This window comes from Hypanus sabinus, chromosome 8 (assembly GCF_030144855.1).
Source record: "Hypanus sabinus isolate sHypSab1 chromosome 8, sHypSab1.hap1, whole genome shotgun sequence".
NCBI classification, from domain to species: Eukaryota; Metazoa; Chordata; class Chondrichthyes; order Myliobatiformes; family Dasyatidae; genus Hypanus; species Hypanus sabinus.
This window is the reverse complement of record NC_082713.1, coordinates 121,219,931-121,243,798: the sequence shown is the minus strand read 5'-3', so window position 1 is coordinate 121,243,798 and position 23,868 is coordinate 121,219,931. Positions and strand designations below refer to the sequence as shown.

At 38.8% G+C, this 23,868-nt stretch overlaps 1 protein-coding gene across 1 annotated transcript in view; it reads left to right on the top strand.

Annotated features, from left to right (window-relative positions):
- Positions 1 to 23,868, top strand: part of kdm5a (lysine demethylase 5A) — a 169,776-nt gene that overhangs the window by 102,479 nt on the left and 43,429 nt on the right. Inside the window, exons 15-19 of the mRNA XM_059977706.1 lie at positions 4,100 to 4,281; positions 5,777 to 5,901; positions 8,247 to 8,397; positions 18,130 to 18,244; positions 22,472 to 22,827. Coding sequence (XP_059833689.1) covers positions 4,100 to 4,281; positions 5,777 to 5,901; positions 8,247 to 8,397; positions 18,130 to 18,244; positions 22,472 to 22,827 — 929 coding nt within the window. The remainder of the gene's footprint in view (positions 1 to 4,099; positions 4,282 to 5,776; positions 5,902 to 8,246; positions 8,398 to 18,129; positions 18,245 to 22,471; positions 22,828 to 23,868) is intronic.

The window sequence follows — 23,868 nt, the reverse complement described above, 5'->3', positions numbered from 1 at the left end:
GGTAATTGCAAAGGGTTTTCTAACTTTTTCTTGTAACTATAGCTCATTTCCAGTTTCTCAAGGGTAATTAAGAATTCTGGACTAGCAGAGCACTGAAATGGTCTTTTGGTCTAGCTTGTCTATGCTGATCATGATGCTATCTATACTATTTGCATGCAACAGACCTTTCGCCTCTAAATCTTTCCTATCTAAATAATTCCCAAATGGATTCACTGCTTTCCAGGAATGTGCTTTCCAGGCATATATGATGAATAAACTCTTCTTGGGCTTCCTGCCAAGTGCTGATATCAATTTTAACCAATATTTCAGTAACAAACTTTGCTATCTTCGTCAGGGCTAATGCCTAGGCATATCTAGTCCAGTGGTATATATATCCCCGATGCCCATCCCTCCTGACTGGTTCCTCCTCACCCAATCAGGTATCCATGTCCCACCTTGTTTGCAATCAACTTCTAGTTCTTACTGAGAGCGAGACCTTTGTCTTTTTTTTTCCTCCAGTTTAATTTTAATGGCTTCCTTCACCAGGTGATCTCAAAAGCCATTGGAGTAGTACAGTGGTTTGTGCCGTTGAAGTCAATTCTACGGCCATTGTTCTACTGTGCTGTGCCAATGGAGAAAAACCTTTCCTGCCCTGCCTTCATCAATCTTCCATATTACCATCTCAAAAAATATAATTAAATTAGTGAGGCAGGATTTCAAATATCGAAAACTTAATGCTCCTGAAAGGTAAGGAGAATATCAAAAATTTAAAAGCAAAATTAAAAGCAGTTGGAAAGCAGAAAAGGTTATGTAAAATGCAGGCAAGTAAAATCAAAATCAGAAGTCTATAATGAGCAAGAGGTAACTGAGGTAAAGGATAGGTCTTGCAAGACCTAAAAGTTAGTTGAGACAGAAAATTTGGGTAGAGTTCTTAAGATTTCGTACTGTATCTGTTAATGGTTGTGTTTGACTTAATGGGATATAAATAGTAAGAGATGATTAAAAGGGTTAAATGCTTTGAAAATGTATAAATCAACAGGACCTGATAATATATATGCAGGGCTGTTTTTTTAGAAAAAAAAAGCAGGAAATGGAGAGCCTCATTTAATCATTTTTATCAGTCCTTCTGTAGGAGTGGAACTGGAAGACTGATGACATTATACTGCTGTTTTTAAGTGGAAGAAGTGTTAAACTACTTAATTGCAGGCCAGTTAATTTAGTGTCAGGGATGTTAAAATGATGAGAATCAATTCTGAGGATAGTGTTTATCTTTATTTAGAAAATTTATTGATAAGGCTAGCATGTTGGATTTATTTTAGTGTCATCTCTAATTAAATCAGTTGAATTTTCTTCATGGGGTCACTGAGTGCAATGCATTTGATGTTAACTGCATGGATTTCAGTAAAGCCTTTGTCAAGGTCCATATGGAAAGCAAAATGTCGAGTCCAAGGGAGAGTGATAAATTCGATCCTGCCTTTTCTTACTTTATTCTGTTCCCCTTTATCTCTTAAATTTAAATCCCCTCCAGTCAGATGATGTGTAATTAACAAGCCTTAACCACCCTTTCTAGCTGGCACCGTTACAATCATTCGTCCTTTCTTTGTATCCATCCTATTACTACTACCTTTGGAATTTAAAGTAACCTTGTTTCTCACATTCCTTGGTTCTGTTGAATTCCATTTCTCCCCCCACGGCTGTGCTTGATCTGCTGAGTTTCCAGCAGTTTCAGCTTTTACGATTTGCAGTATCTTTTTATACCAAATTTGGGGTGGGGGTGGCACAGGGTGAGGGGTAGTTTTTGCCAGAAGAGTGAAAACAGAGACTCCACATCCTGTTTCAATAGATTACAAAGATAGATCAGGATAGACCAATTACTTTCTCATCAACTCTTGGGTAAGATTTGAAGTAATGTTAGGGAAAATTTGGATTGATGAAAAAGAATGTAATAGATTTATTAAACTCAAATAGCATTTATCAAAGCTGATAGAACATTTTGGGTAATGTAACTTGTGAGGTTAACAAAGGGAATGCATTTCACAATGCATTTTATTGGTGAGGAAAATTGAAGCTCCTAGGATAAATAGGCCATTAGTGGTATGGGTTAGAACTTGGCTTGCAGTCAGTTCTAATTTTCTGTTTTTCAGACTGGAGGATGGTAATTGATGGTTCTTCTCAGGGATTGGAATTAAGATAACTGCTTTTATAATGTGACTTGTACACAGCTGTACAGGGGGGGAAAAAGTTCCAAAATTCCAGGTGATTCAAAAATCTGGTGAACTGTACCAAGTGTAGGATTGGGGTGCAAGAGGATATTGATATATGGACAAAATAGTTAAACCTGTGGGAGGTGAATTCAAGTATAGTGAAGTATTAAGTGAAATAAAGATTGTAGACACTGGAAATGGGAAATAGAACTTAGAAATCTACAGCACATCACAGGCCCATTGGCCCACAATGTTGTGCCGACCATGTACCCTACTCTAGAAACTGCCTAGAATTTCCCTAGCACTTAGCCCTCTATTTTTCTAAGTTACATGTACCATCTAAGAGGCTCTTAAAAGATGTATCTGCTTCCTCCACCACTGCTGGCAGTGCATTCCTCTCACCCACCACTCTCTGTGTGAAAAATTTTACTCCTGACATCCCCTTGGTACCTTTTTCCAAGCACCTTAAAACTATGCCCTCTCATATTAGCCATTTCAGCCCTGGGAAAAAACCTCTGACTATCCACAAGATCAATGCTCCTCATCATCTTATACACCTCTATAATGTCACCTCTTATCCTCTGTTGCTCCAAGAAGAAAAAGCCAAGTTCACTCAACCTATTCTCGTAAGATATGCCCTCCAATCCAGGCAACATCCTTGTAAATCTCCTGGGAACTCTCTCTATAATATCCACATCCTTCCTGTACTGAGGTGACCAGAACTGCACAGTACTCCAAGTGGTGCCTAACTAAGGTCTCTTATAGCTGTAACATTACCTCACCGCTCTTTAACTGAATCCCAAGGTTGATGTATGCCAATGCACCATAGGCCTTCTTAACAACACTGTCAACCTGCGCAGCAGCTTTGAGTGTCCTATGGACAGGGAAATATTTAATAGTTTGAGATCAATGATCTTTTATTTGAACTCAGCTGTAAGTAATCAAACCACGTGAATGTGCTTCTAAAGGTGGCAGTTATACTTTAAAAATAAGTAATATACAAATCAAAACTGGTAAGAGAGCAAGAATATTTGGACTAAATTAGTTTATTATTGGCACTTTCATCGATATACGATGAAAAGCTTTTGTTTGCATGCTATCCAGTGAGCATTCCATACACATGTACATCAAGGTGGTACATTAATACAGTGTGGAATGAACTTTTTGAAATAAATAATTGTATTATAAATGGTGTATTTAAAAGAAGTGTAACGTCGGAGATCTGAGGAATGTGCACAAGTTCATGATGGCACTAGACAACCTTGACACTAAAGAAACTTGAGCTGATTCTTGGCTTGATGTAATAAATGTGTAGTGTGTGGAAAGCAAGAAAGTTTTGCTGAAATTTCATAATTCATTTGTTTCATTGCAGTTGGAGTATTTTGTCTAATTCAGATGACAAGGCATGTCAAGAATGACCCCAGGGCTAAAGTTACTGAGAGATTAGAAGCTGGCAATCTTGTCCCTTAAAATGAAAATTAAGAGTTTAATAGGATATTAGAAATAAGTTATATTAAGGAGCTTTTGGCAACTGACAAAAAAATTGAAGTGCTGAAGGGAATTTGTGTCTTGTATAGTAATCTCTGAAATATATTGCTTGAAAGAGTTGTGGAAACTTGTTGAAGGTTTTGCAAGGAAATTTGATTAAAAACCTGTGAAGGTAGAATACTGCAGGGCTATATGGACAAGAGTGGGATAATGAGACTGACTGGGAACCTTATTCAAAGGGTGTAATGTGCCAAATGGCTTTCACCTGTGGATAATTGAATTCCATTGCTGTCATAGTTAGTATTTAATGTTTTTATGTGTGCCGTTCAAAGATTTGATTATCATGCTCCCAAAAAATTAGTGATGTTATTTTCACTTTTTTGTGATTAGAGCTGCAACATTTAATAAATGTTTTTGTATATTTGCAGGGTGTGGTTGATTCTGAACAAGAGGCATTTGAGTTGTTGCCTGATGATGAACGGCAGTGCGAGACGTGTAAGACAACCTGTTTCCTGTCTGCTGTTACGTGCGTCTGTGACCCCAGTAGGCTCGTGTGCCTTTATCATGTTAAAGATCTTTGCAACTGCCCAATGAAAAAGCTCTGTCTCAGGTAAGATGGATAATTTTAACATAACTAATATATATATATATATATATATATACACACACACACCAAGCAATCTTTTGACACATTATATCAACTACTGACTTTTTTCAGAAAATTTCCTCTTGCAAGTTATACGCACTTTAATTATGAAGAATCTTTAGTGGGCGTAAGTTTGTATAAGTAAGTGGCACAAAACCAATATTGGATTATGGTACAGTAATATATTTATTGATTAGGAAAAAATTTGTAATTTGCAGATAGATCAATTTCAGAAAAAATGTATTTACCTGAATTAAAATGACTCAATAATTAGTAGCTTCAGGAAACTTTACTTAAAGCTTGAAGTTCCCAATTGTCATGGCTGTGATGGTTACAAAATAATCTCAAAAGAAAGAAGTTTCATTGCTGTGTAAACTTTTTAGTTTATTCACAATCTTAAACTAGCTTTTGCCCTAAAGATGAAAGGCTAATCATAGATGCAGTTCAGGAGTCCTCACTGAAGGTGTAATTTTTCTGTCCTGTTTTATGGATGGCATCTTGTTGGCTTTGTGCACAGCAAATAAATCTCTAGAGCTAAATGCAAACAGTTCATTGGAGGGAGGTAGGTTTTACTGTAAGCATTCATCCCTTGATACAGATAATTTGGATATGTAGTCAGCTGTTCCCAGTTCTAAAATCATACTTGTCGATCAGTGTATATAAATAGTGGTATCTCCTCCTTGCTAGTTAATTACACATGCACACTTTGAATGATTTAGCCCACTGCTCTACTCTGTCTACACTCACATCTGTGTGAGTGAGCACAGTTTAAAGGCCAACAACAAACTTGCCAATCATTGGTAGAATCTCAAATATTAAGAGGCTTATCAGAGTGCAATAGATTGGCTGGTTGAGTGGTGTTGCAACAGCAGCCTTGCACCCAGTGTCAGCAAGACCAGTGAATTGGTTTCTAGGAATTGAGTGTTGGAGTTGGTGGAATCTGCATATTTTGTCCACATTGTTTTTGGATTAAAATACGTAAGTTTTTTTTTTAAATACGTTAAGTTGAATTTAGGTTGTAGGAATATTTTTTGATTACATTAAAGGAAGAAGAAGAAAAAAGCCCTTAACTCCGAGTAGAGTCATCGGGACGCTGTCATGACAGTGTTTTTTTAGCAGACTTTCTTGCTTTTATGAGGCCAAGTTACTAGCTTGACGCTCAACCCAGCACGGATGGAAAGCGTGCAAAAGAGCCGGCTGGATTTGAACTCGGGAGCCTTCGCTCCGAAGTCCGGTGCTGATGCCACTATGCCACCAGCCGGCACATTAAAGGAGGTTTGATGAAAATAGGGTGGGGTACAAGTCTTAAAGACAAAGATATTTCGCATATACTGGCATGATAACTAATAGAAGAAGTTTAAGGTCAAAATATGTGAGATAATAAATTTCAGGAATAAAGCTGAGTGAGAATTTATAGACAGTTACCCATGCTGAAGGTTTTACCTCTCATCAAAACTAGGTATCGTTATACACTGGATGAGCTACCTTCTATGCTTTATGGTGTGAAAGAGCGAGCCCAGTCTTATGACACCTGGGTGAGTAAAGTGAGAGAAGCCTTGGAAGCGGAACTTAATCACAAGAAAGGTGTGTATTTTTAACTGTTTTTTTCCTTCATTTTGCCACCTTTCCCACCTCCACACAGATATTGTCCCTTGACAAGTTGTTATGCTGCATTTTTCTGGTGAAATTCAAACGTATGAAATTTGACCAACAAGGCTTTCTCAAATATGGATAGCCTTTAGCAAAAAAAACAGGCAATTAAAAATCTATGACAGTCTTAAAGTGATCAAAATTAATAGATTTTCAAGGTAAATGCTGTTATCCTTGATGAGGAAGGATATTTATTGAAGCATCTTCTGATGATTATGGAATGCTTGATGGCAGTTACGTGGTAGTAACTGGACCAGTTGGAATGTGCCATTGGGTTACGAATGCTTCAAATATGTTAAAATCAACAAGGATTGATAAAGCCAGCACATAAACTGCTAGGGAAATTTATACTGACCATACCTCTGAACAGCAACCCCATGGAAGATGGAACAATGAGATGAAATAGTCTGTTTGATTACACAGAACTTGTTAGCATCAAGGAGCTTTGCTGTTAAGTGCCTGGGCTCATCTTACAAGATCCACGAAGGGGACCAGCATGTACCTAATGGACATTTTACTGAGGCATTGTAAAGGATAAGATGCTTCTATGAAGTTTTCCTCCCGTGTGCATAATCAGCTTTAAAAACAATTACCAATGAAATTCATGTACTTAAAAAGCATCGTCACATTTTCCTGAGAAGGGAAATCATTAAAGTCCAGAAAACTAATTACTCCCACTGATATCAGTTGATGTCATATCTTTATGCAACTTGAGTCACATTAATAATGACTTGACTCCTACAAATCCCGTACATCTCTATGATGAGCAAGGATCCATGAGAAATTGGAATTGCAGTGTAGTTAACAGAATGGAATTCTGTGCTGCTTTACTCTGTGCTATTGTAAGAATGGAATACAACAAATGAACTTGGGAACCTTGTTTTTATAGTGTGTTATTGCTGGGACTGGGGCTTGGTTATAAATAGCTCACGGAATATTGCTCAGTCTTTATAGTAATATATAGAGGGAGAAAGTAGAATGATGCAGTCAGTGACAATCCAATGAGTGTATCTTCATGGGTAGGGGAGCATTTACAATATTCGGAAGACAGTGGTATTTACAGTCTGTTTGCCATTATCTCAGCAGTGTTTGTTAGGAAACTATAGAATTATCTGAAGGGAGCAGTCATTTCTCCCCTTAACAGGTTCTCTCTCCCCCCCCCCCCCCCAAACACCACTGTGGTAAATCTCTTCTGCTGTCTCATTATTAACTATTGATTGTATTATTTTGTATTATTATTCTGGATTTCTTTGTTATGAAAAGCATTAAGACCTTTAAAAATTATGTAAGCAATTTTAATGAGGATTGTTAACTGCTAATGCCAGTATCTTGAAAAAGTTGCAAACGTTCTCCTCAGATTTTTGCATCAGATTTGGCAAATACCACTGACCCAAGGGCAAACAGACTGTAAATGCCACTGATGTGGTCATAAAATGCAATTGGACAAAAGCAGGCTCTTCAGCCTATCTAGTCTCTGCTGAACCATTAATCTACCTAGTTCCACCCAGACCATAGCCCTCCATATACCTCACATCCATGTACCTATACAAATTTCTCTTGTTGAAATCGACCCCACATCACCACTTGCGTTGGCAGCTTTAACCTCATTTTCTCCTTAAACTTTCACCTTTCACCTTAACCCATGACCTCTACTTGCCTCCCCCAACCTCAGTGGAAAAAGCCTGCTTGTGCTTATCCTATCTGAATGCTATTAATGTTGAGATCCATGAAGTACAGCTGATTGTGCCTCATTTATTGCAATACAATCTTGTTTACTAATTCCATGAGATGGAAATGTTTAAGGCAACATGGTAGAGTTGAATGTAACTATAGATGATATCTGTGTTAGTCATTCAGGTTACAAATCACTACTTGAGATAGAAATGAAAATTCATAGTCAGAATTTATTTTGAAGGAGAAAAAAGTAAACAATGCAGCACAATTTTTTTTCAACTCTCTTGAGATGTGCGCAGGTGATGCACTCTCATTACAGAATATTATAATATAACCCTTCTACCTGGAGTACAATCAACCCTCCCGCTCCCCAAGCCAATAATTCATGGGTTGTTTGTGTATAAATGAGGTTTATATTGTTACAATTTAGAAATTGGTTAAGTATGCTTGTGAGACTTGGGAATTCCATCACAGTTCTGAATATCATTATGGAAGATGTCTGACTGCCTCAAGCATAACCAAGGCACTTGTGGTTTCACCAGCAGTTGGTGACTGGCATTTTCTGTGGAGTTGAAGTCCTAACCTGTAATCTTGCTCCTGACCAGATCTTTCTGAACTGAAAGCTCGGCTAGAAGAAGCAGAAGAGAAGAAATTCCCTGAGAATGACCTGCTGCGACAGCTACGGGCTGCTGTCAAAGAAGCAGAAACTTGTGCTTCTATCGCCCAATTACTTGTCAGCAGAAAGCAGCGCAGCAGGTAAGTAGCTTGAAATTAAGAGGAGCTATTAATTGGGCCATGTAATGGAAGTTTTAACAAATGGCAATATTTAATGAACACACTTAAGCTCCATTGAGAACATGATGCTTGGTAGTACAATGTTGCACAGAGCAAGTAATTACTTGAATTAGATTTTGGATATGGCAAAGGGACACGTATTGGAAATATTAAACAAGGATCTTCTGAATATTTACCAGCCAATTCCATTGGAGATAAAACACAACATACTGTGAATAGCAAGAATGCTAGGAGAGAGGGAATTTCTATTCTGCTTTGGTGACCTTTCATCATACTTGATTCAAATGGGAGTTCTCTGATCCAATTCCACTCCCCAGTGTCCTTTTGGATACTGTTGTGGTGAAGTACAGATAGTGGTAGGAGAATGGCTAAACAAGTGATTTTGCTGCATGGGAAGGGAGGGAAAAGAATAAATGAGCAATGCTGATCAGGGATTTGGTAGAGGGACAAACACCTGTGTTGCTCCATTGGTGCCATGGACAAGTATATCACTAAACAGCTTTAGATTGTCCTTAAAGAGCATAGTGAACAGTCAGAGGTTTGTAGTTTAATCAGTACCAATGACATAAACCTGGAAAGTGATGCATTTCTGCAGGCAGAGATCACGGAGCTAGGAAAGATTAAAGAACTGGACCTCAAATGTGCTTATAGGATATTGCTTCACTGCCATCAAGGGAAACAGGAAGTTAAAACAGATGGGTGTATGGCTAGACTGGTGATTTAGGAGAAAGGACTTTAGATTACTGAGATATTTGAACCAATTCTCAAAGTTCAAAGTAAATGTATTATCAAAGTACATGTGTGTCACCACATACAACCCTGAGATTCATTTTCTTGTGGGCATACTCAGTAAATCCAATTACCATAATAGAATCAATGAAAGACAGCACTGATGAGTGTACTTGAGTCATGTGGGACCTGTATAAATTGGCATATTGCATCTCTGGCAGGGACAGGGCCAATATCCCGATAGAAGGCTTTACCTTTACTGCTGGGAAGGATTTAAACCAGCTTGGTCAGGGGATGGAACCTCAAAGGGAATCCTGGAACAAGGTAAACAAAATGCGAAGGGATAAAAACAGTGTAAATGAATTAAAGAACAGCAAAAGTGAAGTGGACCAATGGTAGGTAGAGGGTCACTACAGAAAATGGCAAATTAATGATGCTTTATTTGTATCACTGCAGCTTTTGCAAGTGGCATATAAGTTAAAGTCACCAGGGTATGCATGCTGATATGATATCATTGCCTTCCTGGAAATATCGCTGTAGGATAACCAAAGCTGGAAGATGGGTATAACAGCACGGTATTTAATATTTGGGAAGAGTAGACAAAAAGGAAATAATGATTATTTATTGAGATATATAGGCCCTTCCAGTCCCTCGAGTCTCACCACTTGGCAATCCCCCGATTTAACCATTGCCCTAATCATGGGATAATGAGTAATTAACCTACCAAACAGTACACCTTTGGATTTGGAGGAAATCTGCGCAGTCATGGGAAGAACCATGCAGTCGTGAAAAAATAATCTTCGCAGCAATAAATTATGTAGAATTGGAACCAGTTTAGATTGAACTAAGAAATAGCAAAGAAAACACTGGTGGTTGTTGCATATGGACCACTAGATAGTAGTTATGATATTGAGTGCTGCATAAATGAGGAAATCGATATGTGTAACACTGGTAATATAGTGATATGCACAAAATGCTGACGGAGCTCAGCGCATCAGGCAGCACAAATAAATCTATGGAAGGGAATGAGCAGTCAGTGTTTTAGGCTGACTCTCAATCAGGACTGGAAAGGAAGAGAGAAGAAGCCACAATAAGAAGGTGGAGGGAGGGGAAGGTGAAAGATGATGGGTGAATCCATGTGAGGAGGAAGGTAGGTGGGTGGAGGAGGGGGGGCGGTGAGAAACTGGGAGGTGAAGAAGTAAAGGGCTAAAGGAGGAATCTGATAGGAGATGAGTAAGCCATGGGAAAAAAGGGAGGAGGAGGGATTCCAGAGGAAGGTGATGGGCAGGTAAGGGAAAGATGGAGTAAAAGAGGATCAAAAATGAGGAATTGAAAAAGAGAGAAGCGGGAAGGGGAGAATTTATTGGAAGTTAGAGAAATAGATGTTCGTGTTGTCAGGTTGGAGTCTACCCAGGTGGAATATGAGATGTTGGTCCTCCAACCCGAGAGTTGCCTCATCATGGCAGTGAGGCATATCGGAATGTGAATGAAAGGTAGTAATATAGTAATTATGTGACTCTCTAGTACCCATTTAGACTGGACAAATCAAATTTGCTGCAAAAAGATGAAGTCAGAGCATGAGTGTAGATTGGTGAGAAACTGAAAAACAGACTAATAGTTATTATAGGTGCATAAAGTGGAAATGACTAGTGAAAGCAAATGTTGGAACCCTTGATAGACAAAGGCAGGAGAAATTATAAGGAAATGGTAGAATAAATAAACAAGTTGCAGACCTTCTGCCTCAGCTCCACAGATACAGTTTCATCCTAAAGATGAAGCTTGTCTATGTACATTGAAATGTGCAGTGAATTTCGTTGTATGTGTCAATGACTAACACAGTCCAAGGATGTTCTGAGGACAGCCCCAAATGTCAACGTACCAACTGTAACTCGTTCGTCTTCAGAATGTGGGAAGAAACCCATACAATCATAGGGAGAATGTATAAGCTCCTTACAGACAGTAATTTGAATTGAACCCCCATGTTGTGATCACTGTGCTGTAAAATGTTACCATGCCGCTCTAACCGCCACAGTAGCATAGCAGTTAGTGTGATGCTATTAGGGGCTCGGTACGTTCTGGAGTTCGGAGTTCAATTCCGCCATCATCTTTAAAGAACCTGTGTGTCCTCCCTGTGGAATGTGAGGTTTTCCCCAGGAGTTCCGGTTTCCTCCCACAGTACAAAGATGTACTGGGTAGGTTAATTGGTCATTGTAATTTGTCCCATGATGAGGTTTGGGTTCATTGGAGGTCGCTGAAGCAGTGTGGCTTGAAGGATTGCAAGAGCCTACTCCATGCTGTATCGCTAAATAAATAAAACCTGTAGTGCTGTTGCTTGGAGTTTGCATGTTCTGTCAATGATGGGATGGGTTTCTTTGGAGAGCTTCAGTTTCCTCCTACATCCCAGTTTGCCAGGTTAAATGGTCACTGTAAATGATCTTGAGTGTGTAGTTGGTAGATAGAATCTGAGGAGTTGGTGGGTATGTGGGGAAAATAAAATAGGATAGATGGACATGGATACTTGATGATTGGCAAGGATTCAGTAGGCCAAAGGGCCATTTGATTCCTTGAACAACCCTCAGACGAGGTTGTGATATTGACAAGGGCAAAAGACTTCAGTTCATTGTCACAGCAGACAAAGTTAGTGAGTCCAAAATTAATAAATCACAGGCTGAGTCTTCTGTAAATGATGGGTATAAACTCCCTTTTGCCTTGGCCTCAGTCTAAGCGCATATGTTTTGGGCACATGGGATGTTGATGCAACTGGTGACGAATGTTGAATAGAGCAAATGAACCTGACATATAAAACAGGTCACAGCTGGTTTCTCTAATTGAACTAAACTATAGATGAGAGCAAATGGGTGGAAATTTATAACAGAATACTTAATTAACCCATTGTTGACAAATGGACAGCCCCTCTGGATTTATTTACATGATGTAAAGAGACCACAGACTTTTTTACAAAACAATGGGAAAATGGAGAGAAATAACTGGTACATAGTACTGGAGGCTTCGATGGGACAGAATTTGGTGTATCTGGGAGGATTTCTTAAAATAGTATGTGGATTTTGCTGTGTTAGGAAACGAGCCTGGTCAGGTGGTCAAAATTTTAGTGGGGGTGCCTCTTGGGAACCTCAACTGCAATTCCATAAGCTTATGTTACTGGATAGGGATAAGACTTCTCCTCGAGAGAAAATACAAAATTGTGGAAAGGCGAATAACAAGAGTGTTAGACAAGAATTGGGAGAAGTAGATTGAAGGCAAAAGTTTAAGGGTAAATCGCATCTAACCTGTGGGAGTATCTTAAAGGCCAGTTGGTTATAGTTCAGGACGAACATGTTCCAGTGAAGATGAAAAATAAAGATGATGGTCTTTGGGAATCTTAGGTGATGCCATATTGTAAATACTGTCAAAAAGAAGCAAACACATGTAAGGTTTGGGAAACTGAAATTGGACAAGGACCTTCGAATATAAAAGAAGCAGGAAATAAAAAGAAATAGGGTGCTAAAAATCCTTGGCAAATAGGATTAGGGAGAAATCCAAGTAATTTGAATATTGTCTTCATAGATTTTAGTAAAACATTTTACAAGATCCCTCCATAGTGGGCTCTTCCAGAAGGTAAAAGCACAGGGGATCAACAGTGAGTTAGAAAGTCTGATATAAAGTTAGTTTGGTCACAGAGGTTTCATGGAAGTATGTTTTTCTGACTAAGGTTAGTCAACCCATTACAATTTGCCTATCACCACAATAAGTCAACAGCAAATGCAATCTCAATGGCTCTTCACACGGCCTGTGGACAATACAAACACCTATGTCAGGATGCTGTTCATCAACTGTAGCTCAGGATTCAACACCATCATTCCCACAATCCTGATTGGGAAGTTACAGAACCTGGGCCTCTATACCTTACTCTGCAATTGGATCCTTGACTTCCTAACCAGAAGACTACTATCTGTGCAGATTGGTATTAATATCTCCTCGCTGGCGATCAAAACTGGTGCAGCTCACTGCTCTCCTCTCTCTATACTCTTGAATGTATGGCTAGGCATAGCTCAAATACCATTTATAAATTAGCTGATGATACAACCATTGTTGGTAGAATCTCAGACGCAGATCAGGGTGTGTACAGGAGCAAGCAATGCCAACTAGTGGAGTGGTGTTGCAGCAACAATTTTGCACTCAACGTCAGTAAGACGAAAGAGCTGATTGTGAACTTCAGGAAGGGTAAGACAAAGGAACACATACCAATCTTCATAGAGGAATCAGAAGTGGAGAGAGTGAGCAGTTTCAAGTTCCTGGATGTCAAGGTATTTGAGGATTGGTCCCAATATATCAATGCAACTACAAAGAAGACAATACAGCAACTGTACTTCATCAGGAGTTTGACGAGATTTGGCATGTCAACAACTGCATTCAAAAACTTCTATGGACGTATCGTGGAGAGCATTCTGACAGGCTGCATCACTGTCTGGTATGGGGGAGAGGTGGCTACTGCACAGGACCGAGTGAAGCTGCAGAGGGTTGTAAATTTAGTCAGCGTCATCTTGGGTACTAGCCTACAAAGTACCTAAGACATCTTCAAGGAGCTGTGTCACAGAAAGGCAGCGTCCATTATTAAGGACCTCCAGCACCCAGGGCATGCCCTTTTCTCACTGTTACCATCAGGTAGGAGGTACAGAAGCCTGAAGGCACACACTCAGCGATTCAGGAACAGCTTTTTCCCCTCTGCCATCTAATTCTTAAATGGGCATTGAACCCGCACTTTTTAAATATATATTATTTCTTTTTTTGTATGATTTTTAATCTATTTAATATGTCTGTTGTAATTGATTTACTTATTATTATTATTTTCCTTCTATATTATGGATTGCATTGAACAGTTGCTGCTAAGTTAGCAAATGTCACGACACATGCTAGTGATAACAAATCTGATTCTGATTCTGACCAGTGATGTTCTGCAAGAATTGGTGCCTGGACTTGTCATTAATTTATGTGTAGTGTGTGTGTGTATATGAAAAAAACACACCTGGAGTTTATTCTGTGCAAGTGTAAAGCGGTACATTTTGGAAGGTCAAATGCAAGAGTGTGCTGCAGGTGTCGTAGTCATTAAGAGTACTGATGTACAGAGGGATTTTGAGATGCAAATCCTTAGCTTCTCTGAAAGAATCAACACGTGGATAGATTTGTAAAGAAGGCATATGGCTTGTCTTCCTTCATCCGTTGGGGTATTGAGAATAAAAGCAATGTTGCAGATGTGTAAAACTTCGGTTAGGCCACAGCTGGATTATTGTGTGCAGTTCTGATTGCCACACAGGACAGATTTGGAGGCTTTGGAGTAGATGCAAAAGAAGATCACCAGGAACTTGGCTAGATTGGAGTGTATTAGCTACAAGAAAAGGTTAGACAATTTGGATTGTTTTCTCTGGAGCATTGGAAGTTAAGGGTTGATTTCAGGCATAGGGAAGTTAGATGGTGAAGAGTTTTTTCACTAGGGTAGAAATATCAAATGAAGAAGCATAGGTTTTGGGTAAGAGGGAGAGTTTTGTGGAGATTACAGAGAGCTAATTGGTTTGTTAGAATGTGCTGGTAGCAACAATAGTTATTTTTAAGAGACTTCGTGGTCAGTGCAGATATTATGGGCTGAAGGGCCTGTTCTTGTGTTGTACTTTTCTATTTCCTATGTGACAGCTTTAAGAAGATCTGGTCACAAGAAGAAATGTGACTTCTAAAAGCAAGCCTGTTAAAGTACAAATTACTTTTGGAGGACCGTGATTAAGGGTTGTTGATTAGATCTAATGAATGTTTTCTTATGATTAGATCCTGAATCCAGGGTCAAGTCTGAGATGATATTTGGGATTGTTCAAAAATAGTTACAAGTGTTAGGGATTGGTTAGGTTAGGAAAATATTCATCTGAAAATCATCACTTTGTGACTATCTAATTCAAATCCCATTCTATGTTGCTTAGGATATAATAGTTACTACATGAGTTGTAATTTTAAGTCATTCTGGCATTGTTCCTTGATGACTTCCGTGCATAACCTAGAATAAACATTCCAAAATAGGGTGTGACTTTCAACTGATAACTGCAGGGTACCGGTGGGGATTGGTACTAGCATAGAACTCCCTAATCTACTGATGGACATTCTTTACTTTATGATAGCATTAGTTGGCGTGAACACGGAGAAGTCACCTCTTCATTCTGAGGGCACATTCCTCCATATTTAGTGGCACAACTGCTGTACAAGATAGGATAGAATAAAAACATAATCAAAAGTGCACAAGATTCTGCAGATGCTGGAAAACTTAAGCAACACACACAAAATGCTGGGTGAATTCAGCAAGTTTGGCATCATCTATGGAGGAGAATAAATAATCTATCTCGGCCTGAAATGTCAGCTATTTATTTCCCTCTACGTATGCTGCTTGACCTGCAACATTTCCTCCAATATTTTGTGCGTTGCTATAAACACAAATGCATGTCAGGCAACACTGCTGTGAAGCTGAAATCGTCAGTATGGTCAAAAATCTGAAACTTGAACTTAGCAGTGCTTGCAACCGTTGTGGCCAGGCCTGTGTTAAGCATTTTCTGTTTTCATTTCAAGTTTCCATCATCTGCAGTATTTTTTCTTTCCCATTAGATGATGAATTGATTGCACATCTCCTACCTAAGCATCCATTTTGTGCTGTAGGCCATTAGCTTCAGCAGAATGTATTACTGTATGATCATGTGTGTTATTTCTCACTTTGCCAGCAATGTCAAGCAAAGGGAACGAACTTGCTTGAATGAGGAATGTAAAATTGTCAGAGGCAGCACTGACTTTCCTTAAGGAAGAAATTGAACTTTCAGCCAGAAGTTCTAAGTGGGCAGTTTACCTTGATTTCCACCTGAGCTAGCCACAATGTTTTCAGTCAGACAAGTACTCTCCATGTGACATAAACAAACAGCCAGGAGCACTGAACACAGCAAAGCCTATGAAAACTGACAACATCCCTCTATAGTAAAATGCTCAGTTAGCTGTGTCTCAGTCCAAGCTATTCCATTACAGTTCCAACAGTGACATCAACATCATAATGTAAAAAACTGCCAATATATCTTATCCACAAAAAGCAAATACACAAATTATTGCCAGTTAGTCTACTCTGTGCCACCTGTAAAATAACTAAAGATTCATCAGAATTACTAGCAACATCCTGCTAGCTCATGCCCACTTTGTTTTCTCCTGGACCATTTGGCTCTTGTATGTCATTACCAAACAGGAATCAAAGATCTGAGTTTTGGAGATAAATTGAGATTGACTATTCTTGACATCAGGGCATGTTTGACCAAGTGAGGCATGAAAGAATGGATAACAAATAAAATTGAAGATGCTGGACTATGAAAATAAAACAATTGCTGGGAGAACTCAGCCAATCAGTCAGCATGTGGAAAAGAAAAAAAAACAATCAACATTTCAGAGCAATGGCCTATAAAATGTAGACGAGTACAGCGCAGGAACAGGGTCTTCTGCCCACAGTGTCAGTGCCAACCATAGTACCAAATTAAAGTAAAACCACATGCCTGAATATTGTGTATATCCCTCCACTCCCTACATGCTCATGTGCCTGTCTTAACTGCCTCTTCAATGTTGCCATCATATCTGTCGTCATCACTTCCATACGTATGCTCCACAGGTTCTGATTCATGACTGATTTTTCTAACCCCATTCCCCATTAACCTTTTCTCCTTAGGTTCTTTACTGGTAAGAGGGCTATCAATCTTTGGCTTAAGTTTACCCAATGACGTCTTCCGTAGCCCTCAATTGCAAAGAATTCCACAGATTCTTCACTCTCTAGCTGAAAAAAAATTTCTTCTCACCTTATTTTCCTTTATTTTGGAGGTGCAATGAGAATGCATCTCTAACAAAGGAGGTATAAGGCATTCCTTCCCTCCGCGAGCCTGCAGGCCACCCTTGGGCAAGATGTAATGCCTGCTTAGCCACTGCCACCCCCCCCCCCCCCCCCCCCCCCCGATCAAGGTCACATGAAGCCATGAGAGTAGGTGGTGAATGACTATGAACAGCTGGTACATATCACAAGCCCTGGTTATGCAAGTACTGACACCAGGCAAAAAGTCTGCTGTAAAGACACCACCTAGAAGAAGGCAATGGTAAACCACTTCTGTTTTAAAAAAAATTTTAAAAATCATAAATTGTCAAGAACAATTGTCAAAGAGCATGGTTGCCCACGGCATATAATGATGATGATCACTTTATTCTGAGGATGTGTTCTTGGATCCAAGACTCTCCTTGTGGAAATGTTCCTTCTTAAGTTCATTCTATTTAGGGTTTTCAGTATTTCAGTGAGGTCTTTCCCCATCCCTCTGAACTCTATTGAGAACAGGCACTGAGGCAATATTCTATATGTGGTCTGCAGAACTCAGTCCAGGTAGATCTATGCTACTGACTTAACCTGCAAGTTAATCTTAGGGGAATACTGAACCAGGTCTTCAAAGTCCTGTTGCATTTCTAATTTCTGCATTCTCTCCCTATTTAGTAAATAATATACACCTTTATTCTTCCTCCCAAAGGACAGAACTCCACTATTCCTTACACTGAATTCCATCTGACACTTCACCCATTCTTTAAACCTGTCCAAGTCATACAGACAGTTTGTTCAAGTTTTCTGAACCTTTGGGAGGTATTCTGATTCATTTAATACATGATGTTAGCACATGTTACATTTCTCAGCTTGTTCTGAGTCCTGTCAGCCCCAACTTGTCTTGCTGCCTAATGTCATTCCTGTTCTTACCAGTGCAACCTGTAGATAAGAGCTTTGACATGTAACAATAATTTGGGGTTCAACAGTCTAAAGGTCAAAATACGTGTTTTGTGTGAAATGTTTACAAGCTACAAACCTTTCAAGTATGTCATAATATAATATAAACTTTTGGTAATATGCTTTTTTTTCCTTTTGTTGTTGTGGTTTAGACCTAAACCAGAAGGTGGAAAAACTCGAACAAAGCTAACTGTTCATGAGTTGAAAGCATTTGTGCACCAGTTGTACAGCCTGCCTTGTGTCATCAGCCAAACTCGACTGGTTAAGGTAAGCATTTAATGAAAGCAAGTGTCCATATATCATATCTGACTCCAGGCGTAATAATCTAGCAATTTATTTATGAATAGGTTGGAACAGCATACTAAACCAACCCCAATCTGCCAAGCTTCACTTTAGATAGTGTATTTTAATATCTTTTCAGATCATAAAATTCACAGGACAAGAAGCAGCAAAGTAACCCATAATGTGCAAGCTAGCCAAAAGTACTTTTGAAGTTAATCACCTGAGTTTTTCTACAAGTTTCAATGTGCTTTCAAGCAAATTGTATTTAAGCCTGTTTCAGCTGTTTCCATTCAGAATTAGAACACTGAAAGAGTTCACAGCTAATTCATGGTTTGAGATGTGTTGCTAATTCAGATTACTGGGGTGCTATTACCCAACTTGAGTTGTAAGCTTTGTACCAATTGTGTGATGGGCAAATGAACAGTCAGCAGTATGCATCTGAAATCAGTGCTTCAAACAGCAGTGTGGATCTTGTGGTTTGCACTTCGTATTTTGGGCTTTATCATTAAATTTAACAGTAAACACATTAGAGAGGGTCAACCTTGAGGGCATTCAGAAGGAAATTTGTACCAACCAGATCTTGTTTCTGTCTTGTGGTTAAAAATCTATTTTTGACAGATCTACTCTTCAATATTCTCTTCCCCCTTGTGTAAACAAACAAGCTCTTCCTGCTCCTCCACTTTGCATAACTGTTAATTGAAATTTCTCTCATTTCCTTTCTTGGTTAATTTCTTACTGATTTCCCTACAACCACAAATTCATTCTGAGCTTTTTCTTAGTGGACTTGGCTCCCCTTTGTGTCTCTAAGCCTACTTGTTGTGTAACTGAGCTTGTCTATTCCTCAACAGCACATGATATAGTAGTTTCAACACAGACAAGTTCCCGTTGGGTGATGAATGACAAATAACAATTGCAGAGCCAAATAAATCACAATTAGCTAAGATCAGTAAGTCAGGAAGTTATGTTGCAGTTGTATAAAACTTTGCTTGGACCATATTTGGAGTGTTTGCAGTTTTGGCTGCATTACAGGAAGGATGTGGAGGTTTTGGATTAGAGAATTCACTGTAAGGAGAGGTTGGTAGAGATTTATCTACCATTGTTTTCTGTAGCACTGTTTCTTTACTAATGCTGATTTCCTTCAGTCCCTTCATCACTCTGAAATTTCTATTTTCTGACATGGCTATGAGGTTGTGTTCTCTTAAGCTTGAACCAGTTTGTCTGCCATTTCTTTGTTCTCATCATAACTGCCCCAATTTCTGATAGTAGAGGTCATACTTATACTAACCTTTGTCTTTTCATATTTATAGATGTTTTGACTGTCAGATTTTGTTTACTGCAACCTTGCTCTCGGATTCCAACTTCACTCCATTAATTAATCTTTGTACCTCTTTGCTGATTTCTGAACTGCTCCTGATCTTCAATCTTGGTACCTTTTCTAGCAATTTTATTTTGTCTCCTCATTCTATTTAATACAATCTTTAATTTCCTTATAAGCTATGGTTTAACTTTCTTGACTTGTAGATTTGATGGGAATATTGTAACTCACCATCTAAATAAAAAATTCCGATAGTTACCGTTGCTATTTCAATTTGGGCTTGGCACAATGAGTATGATCTAACTCTCCTTCTGAATTGTTAATCCTTTCTGTAAATTTTTAGTTTATCGTATGTTGCAATCCCTTTTCATTTTTAATATCAGTGAGTAAATATGATTTTTTTAATATGCAAATTTGTCTTCAGTCTTTAGGATAATTATGTGAAACGTTTCAATATCTGTCTTTGCGTATCTACTGGCAAACTTTTCAAGCTACTATCTCAAAGCAGGAAAATTAGCAAGGAGTATCTCCATTACTTTTGTGCTGTTGTGACCTCTTGACTTCCTGCATCCACTGACGATATGGTTTATAACATATTCTCAGCATTTTTCTAAAGACGCTTTAATATGTTTTGATTACTTGTACAACTAATACACGGCTGTGAAGTCCATAAATGTCTCCAAATTCAGAAGGAAAAGCTTGCTACTTGTGTCTTTCAGGTACCACAAAACAAGTGTACCACATGTTTACAGTACAGAAACATGCCATTCAGTTAGTGTGCCAAGCCTACTACCCTTTATATAAATTCATTTGCAAATTTTATATTCCATTTCTCCTCATGCTGTCTGGCCTTCCCTTGGATTCATCTTTAATTATCTGTGGTTGTGAGCTTCACGTTCTTCTTGTGGGATGGGGTGGGGTGGGGGGTTCCTGAGGGGCCTGCAGCCTGAGCAAAATGGGGCCTCCCAAAGAGGCAAGGGGTGTTGAGAGAACTTCCTCTGACCCCAACACTTAGTGATGTTGTAGAGCCACACACTACACAGCTAGTCTCATCTACCCATGTTTCACCCCTGCACTTCTCAACTGAAGCTTCATAAAACATTGGTGAGTCTGCTTTTGCAGTATTCCAGTTTTGGGTCCCATATCTAAGAAATGTTGTGCTGACACTGGTGAGGGTCCAGAGAAGGTTATGAGAATGATCCTGGGAGTAAAAGGGTTGACATACAGTATGAGGAGTGTTTGATGCTTATCCTCGCTGGAGGCTAGAAGAATAATGGAATCTTACAGTAACCTATCAAATATTGGAAGGCCTAGATAGAGGGTGTATGCAGATGATGCTTAGGACTAGGACCAGAGATCACAGCTTTAGAATAGAAGGGCATCTATTTAAGAACAGAGAGTGGGGCAAAAAAAACCTTCAACTTGAAGATGAGGATTCTGTGGAATTCATTGCTACAAACTTATTGTGGAGGCTAAGTCAATGGGTATATTTAAAGCGTAAGTTGATAGGTTCTTGTTAAGTAATGTTGTGAAACGTTACAGGAAGAAGGAGGTAATATGGGGTTGCGGCAGAAAATAAATCAGCCATAATCAAATGGTAGAGCAGTCTCGATGGGCTGAATAGTCTAATTCTGCTGCTATGTCTTATAGTGTCTTACACTGAGGTGGAAAGACTCAGATTCTGATTTTGATTTATTCATTACATGTGCATTGAAACATACAATGAAATGTTTGTGTTAACAACCAATGCTTAGGGATTTGTTGCCATGCATACTGGCACCAATATAGGTAGTCTCCAGGGGAACGTAGGTGGGGCAATCACTCAGGAAGTAAGATTTTATTGCAGTGAAGTATAACGTAGGGTCTTTATTACAACCAGAGAAGAGAACGGAGAAGTAGTAGGGTAACAAGTCATATGGCGGAACAAAGGGACTGTTGACTGTATGCCTGCAAATCCTTAAATGATCTTAAGTGATTTCTTCTTTAATAAGGTGTAGAATATGTGTAGGGCAGTTAACCTGGAGTTGAGTACAATGCTAGTTAGTACTTTGACATACTGTAGCTTAACTTTGAGTTTAATTTGGAAGAATGTAGGAACTGAAGGTGCTAACATTTTAATTTTTATTTGTTTAACTTGGGATTTTCATCGAGTTCATATTGAAAGTTCAAAATGAAAGTGTCAAATGACCAACTAGGTAATGTGTTTGAATTCAGAATCAGGTTTAATATTACTGGCATATGTTGTGAAATGTTGTTCTGCAACAGCAGTATATTGCAATATACAATAAAAAACTATAAGTTATAGAAATCTTATTTTGTATTTAAACTCTTGTTCAAGTCTTTCCCTACCCTGTCTTTATACACTCCAAAGCATGTTAGATAGGAAATAAAGCTGCACAATAAACAAATTCACAGGCTGCAGTGCATTAAGTGTGACTTTGTATCTGAAACATTCTCTTAGTCTTCCACCGATCAGTCATTCCTATTGTTTCCTCCACCCTGTCCTCTTCTTTGCAACGTAAAATAAGCTTGATTTCAAAGTTTATCCAGCTTTAATGAAGTGTTAACGATGTATAACATTGGTTGTGACCTGTCCCCACATATTCTGTCTGACTTGCTTAAATGCTTACAGCATTTTCTGTTTCTAGGTTTTTAAAAATTATAAAACACCTTCCCGTCTTGCACTTAAATTGAAGTGAGTGTTGTCACTTGCCAGTCAGTGCAGAGATGGTTGTTTCTGCAATGAGTCTTGTTGAAATAGCATGCCTACTTGCCCAGGCTGCAGTTTACATACAGGATGCCTGTTCACCCTTCTGGTTTAGTAATCTTGCAGTGAAAACAAGATTATGGATAATGAAAAATGTTAAATATTAATGAATCCTTTTATTTCATGTTAGGAACTGCTGGACAGTGTCGAAGAATTCAATGAACGAGGCAAGGAAGCTTTATCAGATAAAATTCCTGATTCCTCTAAGTTGCAACTGTTAATAGAACTGGGTTCTGAATTGGACGTGGAGTTGCAAGAACTCCCCAAGCTGAAACAACATCTCCAGCAGGCTCGTTGGCTTGATGAAGTTAACCTCACCCTTTCAGACCCTGATAGAGTCACACTGGACACAATGAAGAAGCTTATAGACTCTGGCATTGCTCTGGCACCTCATCCTGCAGTAGAAAAGGCAATGGCTAATTTACAGGAGCTCTTGACGGTATCTGAACGGTGGGAAGAGAAGGCCAAGGTCTGTCTACAAGCCAGGTATGAAATGAAGTGTTCAGGCTATTGATCTGGTTTTGAAATACTTCAATACTGCTGAGCTGAGTGACAATTCCCTGTGGATATTTGAAATTTTTGTTATATTTGATTACAGGTTGCGTTATTTATTTAGAGTCACAGCAGGGACACAGGACCTTCAACCCAACTAGTCCATACTGATATAGATGCTAGTGCCAATTGTCCATAACCACCTAAGCCTTTACAATTGATTTTGCTTGGGAAAGGCCTCCATTTTAAAACAGTTAAACATCGTTGGTTCTTCCATACATACATTGAAATTCAATAAGAAATCTACATGTGTTTCTAATGATATTAAAATAGTTCCACCTCATTGAGTTCATTAAACTCTTGAGCTATATTTCTTCCTCATAAATTGGGGTTCAAAAACTTATCTTTGTTTGTGCCTGGATCAGTAAAATGTTCACTACAAATACATACTGAATCTTTAGATTAAGATTCTATATAGTGCTTAACTATTATTAAATATTGAAGCCCAACTGGAATGCTGTGTTCGGTTGTGGGCATTATCCTTCCAGCAGAGATGGATAGGCTAAGAAACTGTGCTGAGGAAATCTTACAGAATCATTTAGAATTTACAACACCCAAGATACACTTGGGGCCATGGTGCCCAGACTGTAGTGTCAAACTAATATCTTTTATTTATTCTGTATTCATTCAGTTCCTTGAATTTGTTCCTTACCTGCCATCGTGAAATTTCCAATATTCCAAAGCTCTTGCAGATATTTCACAAATTTCCACAAGCTGCCATATCTGTATTAACTGTAAACTGCTTAATCAAGCTGCAACAGGAAATATGAAAATACTCAGCCGGTCAGGCAGAAGCTGGAGGGGAAACAAAATTAAAATTTAGGGTCAATGACCTTTTATCAAAACCCAAAGTCTTGAGTTCTGAACTTTACTACGCCCCATTGAAAACGGTCTTGAAACACTAATTCATGAGGAAATCTGCAGACGCTGGAAATTCAAACAACACACACAAAATGCTGGTGGAGCACAGCAGGC